Source organism: Ptychodera flava, chromosome 18, assembly GCF_041260155.1.
Source record: "Ptychodera flava strain L36383 chromosome 18, AS_Pfla_20210202, whole genome shotgun sequence".
NCBI classification, from domain to species: domain Eukaryota; kingdom Metazoa; phylum Hemichordata; class Enteropneusta; family Ptychoderidae; genus Ptychodera; species Ptychodera flava.
In genome coordinates this window covers 37,562,873-37,577,215 of record NC_091945.1, presented here as the reverse complement: position 1 = coordinate 37,577,215, position 14,343 = coordinate 37,562,873, and the positions used below count along the sequence as shown (strand labels likewise).

General features: G+C 37.6%; 1 protein-coding gene across 1 annotated transcript; it reads left to right on the top strand.

Moving 5' to 3' along the window:
* The first annotated feature begins 2,160 nt into the window (after positions 1-2,160).
* On the top strand, positions 2,161-14,010 carry LOC139117541 (homeobox protein rough-like). Its single transcript, XM_070680754.1, has 3 exons — positions 2,161-3,225; positions 9,138-9,336; positions 13,256-14,010. The coding sequence occupies exons 1-3, from the start codon at positions 2,838-2,840 to the stop codon at positions 13,479-13,481; spliced, it is 813 nt and encodes a 270-aa protein (XP_070536855.1). The 5' UTR covers positions 2,161-2,837; the 3' UTR covers positions 13,482-14,010.
* Positions 14,011-14,343: the final 333 nt, after the last annotated feature.

The window sequence follows — 14,343 nt, the reverse complement described above, 5'->3', positions numbered from 1 at the left end:
AAAAATACGTTGGCTGGTTGATTGATCAACTGAAACGCTGACTGACCGACTGACTGACTGACTGACTGATTGATTGATTGATTGATTGACGAGCTATGAGTAAAGCAGAGGGATTTGCTGAACGGACTGACGGACCGACTGACACACAAGTGGATGTCGAGGACGAACAGACATATGCTGGCGACAAGAAAGATAACAAAACGAACTGCGAACTGCTATTCTTAAGGTATTAATATGCACATTATTCACTCTCTATCAGAAGGCTGCATATTGTAGGATTTCGTAAGACAGTGTTAATAAGATTTGCCGATTGATATAAAAATATTTTTATTCATGACAATTGGAGATGCTTTAGACTATCATTATTAAAATAGTTTTTATGGGATGCTACAAAATCGAAGAATGTTTCCTCTTCATAAGCATACCTTCAAACGAGGCATTCCTTGGCAAATTAATGCCATGAATAATCGTCTCCAAACGTCCAATTGAATCTAAATATGCAAATCGACATTTGAGCCTTTACCTCACAGATACAAAACAACGGGCGTAATTGAAGATGAAAGTTTGCCTTCAGTTCTTCTCTTGCTATTGCGCATGCGGAACTTTCACTGAGCTCACTCTTTTAAATAACTCAGTGACTCTTTACGGCCTAGTCACTGAATATTACATCGAAATTTTACTTAAAGGCTCAGAGTTATAAATCAATGTAAGGGAACGCATGAAAGTATTGACGTGGAAAAAAATGTGCATGCGTTCTGTACATCGAAGCATACAATGTTTAACAGCCAACATGTAAAATGGTAGAAGTTTGAGTCTTGCAGTTTTCTTTAATAAAAACCATATTATGACACAGGTTGGTCATATTTATACATCAATATTTGCATTTCATTATTCAGGATTGCGTACCACGAATTATGGGTAATGGTAACCGCTCACGAAATAACTTGATTCGGCCCTGTCTTCATCTGTCTCTGTCTTGCCACCTTCTTATTTTCTTTTCTCACCACTTCTACTCTACCACATCTATGACTAATCCTATGTTGCCCCATGCATAGACTGTAAATGGCACCGATAGCTTCAAAGAACTGTGGTCTTAGCGCTTTAGTGAGAACATCATTGTGAAAATAAAAGAAATGGTAAAACATCAAGTCTAAGATGGTATGCGCCAATAAACGTAGCTGCGTGAAGGTTTCCCATTGTATGGTTTTTGAAGAGTTTGGCTAGTGACGTGTTTCTGACACCCATCAACATGCACACCGCGATCATCATTTCTTTGTTTGCACAAAGAGCAATTACAATCTCATGATATCAATTTCATTTTTCAACCCGCGATATTGAGTTTTCTAAAGCTGCCTAAACATTCGAATTTGAATAACAAGCATTAATTAGACTTTTTTGTTAGAAAATCAGCTGTCAATTACTCTGAGAAATGATCCAATTTGCCCACATTTAGCTCAAAAAACTGATATTATAGTGACCATGGACTGTGTAAAACGAAGACAGGTTCCTTTTCGTTGAAAGCAGACCATGAAAGCGGTCCTTTGAATACAAATTTATCGACCACACTTTGCTTATTTACTCGCCTAATGGCTCTCTGCATTTTCTAGTTTAGGTTTATGAAAATTAGTCAATAAATTCATTAAAAGCAAATCCGCGGATTATGCGAGTGTTTATTCAGATCTTTAATTTAGGAAGTACTCGCGGAAATGACTACTTACGTTGTTATCTATGCTTTCCGTCGTCACTACCAACCCATATATTCCTCAAATTCTTTGCCACAAATTAAACCTTCTGAAACTTTGCGACATCCGAGAACTACTCTGTCCGTTTTGTCGTCCTGCTGAAGATTGGGGATAACAGTTCATTTGGTATCAAATCACCCGTAGAAAAATCACTAATTCTGTGTATATGTCGTGGAAATGTCATCTTCAAATTTTGGGCGGGATAATTCCTGTGACGGCATTAATGAGAAATCAACGTGGACCAATAACATCCAGGGATGCACTGATATTTTCATAACATTTCAGCATCTTTGAGCACGTCAAGCCCACCCATTTGATTTTCTAACAATAACGCATTTAAAATTAAGGTAATAGCAAACAATTAACATATTCTTTGCTCAGACGCAAAACAATGCCGAAATTCCATTTCTTGGCCATTAAGTAGTATTGATCGACAAACCGGAGTTTTTGCAGTCGTGTGGGGATTTTTACACATCGCTATTATGCATGCATATTAAGCGGTTATTTAGCCGCTAGAATCGATGCCGGCTATACAAGTAGGAGTACAGTCTGCCTGTCGCTACAGTTGTATTCTTCACAACGACGCAAGGGATCGTCCATGCTCTCAGACTAAAATGGGCGAAAACTGTCCGAATTGTCGTATTTAAAACATTTCGTCGATTGATATCAACGCATCTACTGGCTTTTGGTTTATGAACTCCTGCAGTTTGAAACAGAAGAGTGTTACAAGTCTGGTGAATTCTGAAATTGCATTAGCGTAACAGAGACTACAACTTCAGAAATGGTCTTATAGGCCGGCGACATCGGGAAGACATTAGCATCTAAAATCTTTTCTTCAAAACTAACTTTCACGGTGACGACAAAATCAACTTTCCGATGTGATCGTCGACAGCGTAAGTAAGACTGTCTATCAAACTCAAACTGGACAAATCTGACAAATGTATTTGGTATGTGTTTGATCAACTTTGTGTTATTACCAGCGTAACGGAAGAAGCATTCACGAGTCGACGTCTTCACCATCAAATTTCAAGAAGGTTTTTCAAGTTTTTCAAGTTGAAATTTCCAAAACGTCGGTTAGACTTTGACTGCAACACGATGAGTATAGAAGTTCCAAGTTCGTCTTCTGCATTTTCTCCCCTCACGTCATCTCATGCCACCTCCTCTCTGAGTAACCCCAACAATAACACCGATCGACAGGACACTGAGGAAAAACCGAACTTCTCAATTGATAGTATCCTGAACTGCCATGCAGACAAATCACCGAACAACCTAAGTGACAACGAAGCTACCACAAGCTCAACCCCAGAGGTGCTGATCCGACCAACTACCATAGTAGGTGGTATGAACACTTTAGCGTCGATGCCATCGGTCACAAACTACACATATGCTGCACCTAGCTATGCCTATAACTATGGCAACCAAGCAATAGGCAGTTGGCCATCTTGGATCTATGCGACTAGATATACCAGACCTCCTTTACCAGGTAAGACAACAAAATCGTCCAAAGCCGGTTAAGAAAACAAAGAATACTGACACTGTAATAAAGTCAACATTGCGATTTTCAGGTTTCAAAATGTTGTTTTTCTCGATAAACCTTAAAGACTTCGGAGGGTGTGATATGTCCGTTGACAGCCATCTTTGAAGTTTATCAGCAATCGGCACGAAATCTAACAAAGACTGAAACATCAGTTAGTTACCATGTTGAAATAAAGCCTATTTCAGAAAATGTCTAACTTCTAGTTCCTGGGACAAATACGAGTTTTGTTTGAGTAACATCCATCAGCGGTATAAGTTGCAGAAAATACAAATGAGGGTGCCCTGATTAAAAAGAGAGTACGTGAAATTTCGTTCAAAAGTACAAATTTTGTATGTGTACTGTGAGTGTTAAGTTCTGTGAGACGGTCAGTTTCCGCGACTGTTACGGCAAGACAAGTGTCGACCTGAAATAAATCGAAAGTAAGAATACCTTAACGTCGAAGGTTTCAAGATCATTTGTAAACTTTTGCATATTAAGTTTTTTCATGATTGTAGCTTTGGTCAAACCTTTCCAAATAAAGCAAACATACGTAACACACCAGCGGGTACACTGCATGCGTAACTGTCAGATTAAAGCCGGCAATTGAATTTTTACAACGCGTTGATTGAAATTTCGATTAAATTGTCCCTGTCACCGGATTTTCTTACTATTACATCTATGTTTTAGCCGTATCATGATCTTGTTCTTAATTTAAGTTTTGATTCACGTGGATTATTTAATATTTTCTGGGGGAGTTTAAAGTGGTAAAACTTTCTCCTGAGACCCGGATCTCAGGGTTTATTGGCATGCAAAACAACTTGCCGCGGGTGAAAAATTTGGAGAAGAACACCCGATTGGTCCCCTTTGCTTCATTTTGAATACCTGTACTCTGCTATCTTTCATTGAAAATATGTCACAGCAGTGCTAAAATCACATCATCTACTGAAACATTATGAACTTTACAATTGTTCCCCAAGATGATGACAAAAGAGAACCCGACATTTTAAATCTGGCCTCTTGAATTTTACGAATGGCTGTAGATTCGTCTAATTCGCAACTATCGGTATTTTAAAGGTTTTTACGACAATTACGACTGTAACCAATGATACGCTTTATTCAAACCACAGTCAATTCAAGACTATGCTTATCATAATGTGAAAAATCACTGTGTCCTTCAGTTAATTTTTGATGACGCTATTTTTGCAGCTTTTTACTCCTACACACTGTCACCACACTGTTCCGTGGCACAACCATAGATGAATATAAAACGTAGAACCATCGTCAATTTTCAAACAGATAATTTTTTTTTAAAGAGTGACTATTACCCATTATATATGTGACTTAAATATGTTGTGTAATTTCCTCGGCAACTTTTTGAAACATGTCTATTTTACATCCAGTAGACATTTCTCAGAAATGGCCTTAGAATGTACACTTACCAGTCGACTTAATATCGAATGCTTAGCTTGTGTTTCCATTTTACAATTCCAGTCGGGTAAAGGAAAAGTTTGTACAAATACTGTTCTGTAAAAGTGTCGTTTCCTTGTCAAGTCTTTGGGTAGATCAAAGTAGCTTTGTCACGTGTTTTTATTAGCTTATCATTGCCTGGGAGTGCCGACACATGGTACGTTAAGACAGACAGGTCAGACAGCTTAAGAAAGACTTGTCTGTAGCAAAGAAAACATTGAAATCAACATGCCTAGAAGCCGACTCTGTCAATTGAAGTTATTACAGAGAACTGACAGGTTCATTTGAAATGAGATTGGGTATTTCAGTTATATGCAAGTTAGCATGCTGAGTAAACTATCAATGTTAGAGGCATTTGCCGATAGTTTATTCGTTATCATTGATTTTGGCCTAGTGTGTGTAATTACATATTGTTCTGTGCATGTATTTAGCGGTAAACATCTGCCTTCTATGACGGTCTCATTGGGAAAACACAAAATAGGCTATTTGTCTTCAAGACCTCTTAAGTGCTATTCGATTTGTATGACCTTGCATCTCTCTCTCTCTCTCTCTCTCTCTCTCTCTCTCTCTCTCTCTCTCTCTCTCTCTCTCTCTCTCCTCTCTCTCTCTCTCTCTCTCTCTCTCTCTCTCTCTCTCTCTCTCTCTCTCTCTCTCTCTCTCTCTCAATTGGGTTGGATTTTGAAATGCAATATTGTTTGATAGACGCGTGGCCGATTTTTTCCTCCTTAAAATCAACTGCAAAACACGATGTGCTGTTTTCTTTCATTTTCTCCTTCGAGTGAGAATTATCGCTCGTCTGCACAATTTGACCATCTGTTCGTACTAATATGTTGTAAGCTAGAGTTCAATTTAATCGGAAAGTTTGGTTCTTGATCTGTACTTGACTTCTAAATCGTTACTTGAAACGGAAATTACGAGAAACGCATTCTCGTCGTAAAGTTGTACAGAAAGCTATTGACACAGTTTCCTTGGAGTCACACTAGAACAAGAGTATCAATAAAACAAATATATCATCACGTGACAGAACACTCTTAAATCACTTGATCTATAAAACGGTTTGCTTAACACGTGCTGATTTGGAACATGTATGATGTCTGGCATTTTGTACATGTCGGCCGGAACTGTCAAAGTTGAACAGTTTTCTTGAAAATCAAACGCAAGTGCTGACCACTTCCAACTTCCTACAAAGCGTACGTGGTTTAAATCCTGATTGATATGGTACCGCTGTACATTTTGCGAACAAGTTTAATTTCCTTAAAAATAAGGTTTTGAAACAGGGACAATTTTCTTTGTAAAAAAAATCGTATGACTTTGCATTTGATGTAATGACATGAAAATATATGATTCTGCCCCCGATGACACAAGGAACATTATTGAATACTACTTTTGAACCATACCCTGTGCATGTGTGTTGAGCGTTACTCAATTGGCAAATGCAATGTTAGACGGGCCGGGAGTGTTTTTGCAATCACTTTCTGACAATAGTTTCTTCATCAACTAACAAGATCTACGAAATGTTTCTGTTTGTCTCGATTAGTGTAGATGACTTTCTTGTTTTGTTCGAATTTCGTTAACATAGGGAGTCTTATAAAAAGTACCCCCTCCCCAGAAGCAAGTGAACAAGAGCATATGGTGGCTTACTCACAAAGCGAGTCTTTTCTGCCTAGCGGACGCTTTGGAAGTGTGTGTAAATTATTCATTGTCCGTTTTGTGTGCTGTCTTGTGCTGTCAACAATTAAAGTCTTAATACTTTCAATGGGTCTTTATGATAAAAATAACACAACTTTAAGACTGTGTAAAATGGATATAGAATTCTCTTGTCTTCATGAAACGTTCGATATTTCTTGCGTGTAAAAGCCCAGAACTGTTGTGTTTTTCAAGCCGACTGGTCTATTCATAGGGCGAGTAAGGAAACTATCAGATGCATTTTAAGCGTAGGGTAGTATTTAAACAACGCTCTATTTTCAAAATGCTGACAAAGTTTATTTTAAAATGGTACATACGGCAACATGAGAGTCGAATAAAATGTCGAGGATTCCTACATCTTTGAGATCCGTCTGTATTATGGATGGATGTAAAGACACAAAGCGTTCATGCCAGTGGCAAACTCATCGATTTTCCGTTTGAAAGCGCGGCGTATTCGCCACATCAACACTCGCTCAACATCCATTGATCCTGGTGTCCCGCTAAAACCAAATTAATTTTAATCGCAGATGTCAGATGAAAATAAAAAAACTTCGATTTTAACGCATAAGAAAGATGCCCTGAAACGGGAGTGAGAATTTTCAATTAAAGTTAAGAGCTTGGGCAGACAAGAGACGGATTAACACTTAAATAGCTAAATCGCTTTTAAAGGCGTTGTTGGAGAATTTGATTTTTGTAAGCGATACTCGATCCCACTTTGCTCCTCGAAGATAATTTTAAAAATCTTTTTTTTGGTGCAATTTCGGCCAGAAAGTGCATAACAAGTCTTACACAACAAGAGTTGTTGATTAAGAATGATATGGATTCAAACAGCTTGATAGTTGACAACATGTCGTTTGACCCAAAGCAACAACACAGCGGTTTTCTGGGAAGGTTGACGAAAATTAAAATCCTGGCAATTAAAACGCCATTGAATCAGTAATAGAAATTCCCCCGGAGGGAATATCTATTGTTCAGACTCACCACGTCTGATTAATATGGTTTTACGATATTATTCGTCGGAATGTTTTGTAGGAGATCAACACACATCAAAATATTTTCACTGAAATGAAAAACAAAATCGGGCGAATGCATTTAACACAGTATGTTTTCATTTCCTATGACAAACTCTACCCATTCAGCAATTAGTTTTCTATCACACAAAATATCGGAGATTGATATTCCACGGAAAGATGTCAGCACACTGCACACTCTGTGGTAGTTTAAGGTTTGTTCAACCATGATTTCTGAAAGTAGACATGTTAACTCAGTGACACAAATTATTAAAACAAATTAAGACGGCGAATAGCAAAAGTTTAATTCCAGATTAACGATAGAGTTAAAAACGAGAATAGGAAGTCTTAAAATATTGTACCGAGTCATTCAAAAATTAAATTGATTTGATTTCTAAGTATTTTGTAGTTCCTTTTCTTGCAGCACGTTTTCAAAGTACATGGTGATAGTGTTTATGCTTTTACGGCAAATACAAGTTTACCAGTTATCTTGATAAGTCTTGATAACTTGAGATTTCGAAAATTCTGTCTGTGAATGTTGACTAGTTTTGCTCGGAACGGATTCTTTTCGCCACGTTTTCTCTAAAGCTAGTTCTGTTCACAGCATGGAATACAGAGAACAAGTAACGCGGTAATGAATGTGTTGATAACTTTTCTTCTGTGAACAATATCTTGAACAAAATGATGTAGCCTGAAAATGGCATTATCATTGCTTTGTCGTAATTTAAAGTTTCTGTTTACGTCACTGTCAATTAAAAATTACATGGTTAAATCTTATATGTCTATAGAAATCTGGACCGCTAGAGCAGATATGACACACACTTCAAAATCATTGCAAACGTAAACTTGTTTACAATGTTTCTTGGCCTACAGCTTACAATGTTTGCTGAGCCGATAGCTTGCAATGATTCCTTGGCCGATAGCTGGCAATGTTTTCTGGGCCGATAGCTGGCAATATTTTCTGGGCCGATAGCTGGCAATGTTTTCTGGGCCGATAGCTGGCAATGTTTTCTGGGCCGATAGCTTGCAATGTTGTCCATATTTACGTTGGTATACAACGTTTATTTCAACTGGCTATAACAAATTGTACATTTTGTATTTTCTGTATAACGGCGTCAGAGTCGGCATAAGTTTAAGATAGTAATACTCTCATGGAATATATCTCTTTATAACTGACAGAACTGAGACGAGATCTCGTCAAGTTTCTTGACATGGATAGAAATGTCTTTCTCAACATTCATGAGCAAATGTACACACCAACAAAAGACCTGAATATTCACTCCGCTCTGTAAAAGGTCTTTCAATCCAGTTCTTGTTTACTCTCTATTTCAAGCTGTTCTTGTTTTTCTTACGAGATTATGTTTAACAGTTTCTAAACTTGGTGGCGAACAAACCATATACTTGCCTGAAATGAAGATAGATGTTTGAATGTACACCAAAATTGTGTACTAATGATAAATGTTAAAGGTCAACTTTGTATTTTCCATCGAATAGTCTCCCCTGAAAACAAATCAAAAACTGAATGCGCGTTCCAATGATGGTCCAGTACTATATGTAATAAACCGTCGTTGTATGATGGTCCTATACTATATGTAATAAACCGTCATTGTATTAACGATATCAGGCCAAGTGGTTTCATAGCAGTTTTGTAACTCTACGTAATTTTGTGCAGAGCTGATCTCTGTTTAATGACTTTGATCAATTTTCTTATGCCAGGTCACAAACCATTGGGTCGTCGCCCACGGAAACCTGGTGTTGACAGAAAACCTCGGCAAGCGTACTCGTCAAAACAGCTGGAACGCTTAGAAGAAGAATTCAAAAAAGACAAATACCTCAGCGTCAGCAAACGCTTGGAATTGTCCATGGCATTGAACCTCACAGAAACACAGATAAAAACTTGGTTTCAAAATAGAAGGTAAAAATGTAAGATTTTTCTTTTTTACCGAATGTAGACAAAGATGTTTACCATGTCTATTCTTTCACTTGTCTAACTATCTTTCTGACTACTTTTTCTCACTCCTCTAAATTTCAACATTTCTTCGTGATAATTATCATCAAAATTTCTCCATAAACATCTGTGCATGAAAAATATTCGACAAGACAGCCAGTTTTCTGGCGGAATTCGACATGATTTTCTCATTCATGTGGGATCTAATCCTAATGTTTACCATTTAAGACACCCGGTAATGTTGGTAGCGTCTTGAAGTTTCCATTCATACTTAGAACTTTAGATGAAAGTGACAACAAAAGATGGCTTTCTGTCTAGCTTTTACAAGTAACTCTAAATCGCTACATTTAGCATACCAATGGTTCAATGTTGATTGTTTGGTGGTGGCCGTATTTGCAGCCTTTCAGATTTTCTTAGAGCACATCAGATCATGCTGTTACGTCATCTCGAGGCCTCCAATGAGAATGACCATCAAAATTTTCGTACTAAATCGAGGTAGAGCTAAAACTGCAAATGTTGCCGACTCCAAATTTTACATACAAGCCTTATCAATCATAATACACTATAAGTAACATAACAATAACAAGTAGCTGTAATTTCTTTTTTGACTGATAGAGTAGAAAGGACTTGCTTATTAGGGGTACTTAACCGTGACGTTGCGATCGTCGCCGTAAAAACAACCACGACACGGTGCTTGTCAAGCGTATCGTGCAGAGTTCGATACGCGGCATTCAATAACGCCACCAGAATACATCCGTCCATTAAAATTCGTTTCAATTACACGTTTGCGACCGTGTTGATCTGATTATAAATATTTTATGTGCTATATTGTTTAATTATGTATAACGATGTAAAATTGGTAATTGTGCTGCGTTTGGCTTTGGAACGATTTCATTGTCTTCTGTAGTTCCTTTTACAAATAGACCGGCTTGCTTTCCAAATAAGAGACAGCAAATCGTTGATTAAAAGCATCGACTATTGATCTTGTAAAATTTAAATGGAAAGAGGTGTGGTAGAAATCGGTAGGAAATACTCCTAAACAGGTAGCGTAAATGAGTGTGTAGGCTAGCATTAAAAGCGTTTGGGGGTTGTAATCGAGGATGGCGTTGAAGAATGTTGAAATTGTCACAAAATTGAATGTTGTAAGTTTCTTGGTATGTTTGCTGCTGTGGTGAAATGAGTCGGTGAGTTGTGGTAATCTTGAATGACTAGTCGCAGACTGTGTGACTAAGCATACCCGTATGTTCGAGTTGGTTGATTGTTGGAATAGATTAGCCTGATAAACAAACAAGTAAGTCAATGCCTTTTGTTTTAAGAAAATCAATGAGGATGTATGACATTTGTTTAGGCATAGCCAAGCATTAAATCGCATGATAAATCTTGTCGGGATTTTACTTGCGAGATCTTAATGCTGAAAATACAAACAAACTATGAAGCCTAACGGTTACGTTGAGTCAATCAATTCAGTTGATGATAAGATTTGACGAACTGTCTGAAAATACTGGTGTTTTGACATCATGCGATAGCAGCAATTTTAAAATGACTGGCAGAAATGAAATGGAACATGGTGATATGTCGATTTCGACATGACTAGCGCCAGAGCCATTAGCTAGCTGAGCTTTTCAATTACTTTAATGATGTTTTTGACGGGCGGCTAGTCTGGGTGCGTATCACTATGCCACGTTCATTTAAATTGACGAAATGTCACTCTTCATAGACCAACTGACGTCTGCACATGTTTCATCCTTTCAATTCAACTTAGATTGAATTCAATAAAAACTCGCAAAGGGGCATTTTATGGTTGGGCACATTTGGTCACTTTTCTTCAATAATTGCTTTCCCTTGTTTACAAAAAGGAGGGTCACCAATAGACATGCTCACAAGAGAACGCCGATCGAATAGAATGGGTTTATTTTCTTGTTTTTACTTCAATTTCTAGCCTTTAGTGCCCGAACCAAAAACTTGGATATCAGGTTTCGGAATAGTTGAGCTGGGTTGCAGGTGTTTGGACCCGAATCAAACCAATTTTGAAAGGAATAATTTCGCTAACAGACACTCTCTAGATTTGGAATCTATTAAGCGCGGACCTGTCCTTGCTGGATTTCATCATATCAATTTTTCAGCGGATCGATTTTGTACCAAATCGCATAACGATGTTAGTGATCGTAGTGGTTTTGAATAGGACCTGATCTGGTTAAGCCTTAATGGTAAAAATACTACTGGTATTCTATTGATCGTTCCTCATAATTCAGAATAATTAAAAGCAAAATTGTTAAAAGGAGTGTTATATTCCAAGCGTGCACTCTACTTCAAACGCTTAAAATTTGATGTTTGTTTTGTGTGACCTACAAAAATCTGCAGTTATTTGTTTTATAGCTGCACTAACGGATATTGTTGGTTTTATTTTCCTATTAAATAGGCATTGTCGCTGAGCGTTATTGATAGCCATTGACACACTAAATTGTCCTTCAAGCTGTCTATACCTACAGTCGTGAGCCCGAATAACAGATATTCTCAAATTTAAACATTTTTACAATCATATATGAACATTGTCGATTTTTATCGGAAATTTAAGTGTATGTAGTCGGTTAAAGTTTCAGTGAGTACATAAACGTTGTTTGTTCAGGTCGCCATGTTAACCGTTTCATTGCTTTCGGCCATTTGCAAGGGTGAAACTATATTTAAAAAATACTCGAAATCTTACCAGTTTCTCGCTTTTTGTTTTTTTCTCAAAGATATCACGTTGTTGTCTTGCACAAATACATATCCAATCATTCTCAAATAACAACGAGGGCAGCTCTGAAAATTTGGAGCATCTAACTATTTTTCAAACTCTTGCCGCCAAGAAAAATTCAAAGATATTGTATGACTCGCACGTTCGTTTAGATATCATGGCCTGCATAACAAACACACATTAACTGTAGTACACTATCTATGGAGTCTGGCCCCACTGTTTATACAGACCGTCTAACTGACTGTTATCGGCACTGATCAGCGTTTTTAGACAAAAGATAGCACGTATATTCCATGTTAAATATCAGCATCAAATTCCGCCATTTCGGTTGCATGTTTCCTTTCCTCATGGACAGGCGATCGAGATACAGCTGATCTTATCGACAATGGAATTAAAAGCCACCCTGCATTGTAACCTTATCCTTCGACAGACAACGGCAATTGAGGTATTCTCTACCGACTCTTGTCGTGTCAAGGACCACAACTTGCCGCCATCTTTAGTGTGAAAAAAATTGCTGTTGATTGGCTTAAGAAACAGATAATACAAGCTATTTTTAATGCTTCTTTTGAGCTTCTTTATTTTCATTCGCTTTAGAATGTGATGACAACTTGGTGTGCAAACTACATTCGACTTAAAAATTTGTAAAAAGAAATCTGATGGTAGTTTTAATGATACTGCTTAATTTTGCAATTGTAACTTTAAAAACAGAGGGTTCTAACTTCGCATGACAGAGCCCTCGAAATTTAGAAAAATTATGAAAGTTTCATCCATCTTGTTTCCTCTATGAAAATGAAAAGTATTCTTTGTGTACATACGTCAAAGTTCTAAGCCTGTTACTCATGTCAAGGGCTGTGAAAAGAACAGTATGAGTGATTCGTATGATGTTCTTCCTTGGCGGAAAAGTCCTACCATAAAGCAGTGAAGATGCATTAGTGTCATCAATATTTTAGTTTTTATGCAGTGAGCCGTGAACATCTGAGATCAAAATAAGTGTTCAATCGAATCGGATATTTGATTATTCCAAGCTAATCTTTTGATGTTTCTCTCTCGTTAAAGTAGGATATTGAAACTCATATTGCACGAGGTGCTGAAATTGTTAAAAGATGGACGTGAAATTTTAACAGAACAAACTTTGTCTTGTCTTTTTCTCAGAACTAAATGGAAAAAGCAAATGACAGCTCGAATGAAGATTGCCCAGCGACAAGGGTTATGGGGTAACCCTTTCATGCCCACAGTGTACGGAACTATGACAGGGTATCCAACAACGGCGGCAGCGTACAGCGGCTACGGCAGTTATCTTCCAGCGCCCGCGGCCATCCCATTAGAGCTAGACCCAGCTAATACAACCAACCCAGACCAATTCATGGCTATAACATGAGGTCGATCCTTAATTGAATTATCGTGTCTGTTTTTCCCCCATCGGCATTCCCAAGTGGACCAGGAAAAAACGCTTGAGAATGTTTCAACCAACACCGAAATCCTGTTTGTGGTCCCTGGACACCAGGCAAAACGCAACTCAAACCCCATTTATTTTCCAAAGTGATTGTTTCTATACAACAGATAAAACGGTATATTAAAGCCACAGATTTGAGAAGCCAACAATTTTGGTAATTTTACGCCAAAATGACATCACAAGTGGAAAGACTTGTCGATAGAAGACAATTATTGATGAACATTGGGGTATCTCTATGCTGGACGGATCATATGACTGTAGGATCAAAGGCTTATCCGTGCATTTTCCAAACTTTCATCCGTTGACCTTTTGAACGATTTTTCATTTTGTTTTTCTTTTCTTTATTATCACTGTTAACTATGAAATAACTAAAATACTGTCAACATTTTATTTTGATGAAGGTGATATGAAAATTCAGGTCAATAAAATATGCTCACAGTTTTTCACTGTCTAACCTAACATGTGGATTTTGTACATCCCTCATTTTAAAAGGATTCCTAGAAATACAGCATGGCGTTGGCAATACTCAATTTATTTTTGTATATTTTATGGTCATTCAAGCTTTGAAACGAAATAGTGACTCGGCGCTTTGTTCGTTTGTACTTTGTTGTAAGTAGTGCTGGAGAGTTGTCTTTTTTGTCGTGTTGTCCAGACATACCAACGATTTCACACATCGTTGACACATTTGAGAAACCTTTCAAGGAACGATACCGAAAACTTTACAATTGTGGTCAAAGGTCAACGCTATTTGAATACTAAGAAAGGGAAACAAAAATTGAGAAGCAAT

Coding starts and splice junctions, on each gene's coding strand:
- LOC139117541 (XM_070680754.1), top strand. CDS start 2,838: ATGAGTATAGAAGTTCCAAGTTCGTCTTCTGCATTTTCTCCCCTCACG. Junction 3,226..9,137: donor TACCAGACCTCCTTTACCAG/GTAAGACAACAA, acceptor TTCTTATGCCAG/GTCACAAACCATTGGGTCGT. Junction 9,337..13,255: donor ACTTGGTTTCAAAATAGAAG/GTAAAAATGTAA, acceptor TCTTTTTCTCAG/AACTAAATGGAAAAAGCAAA.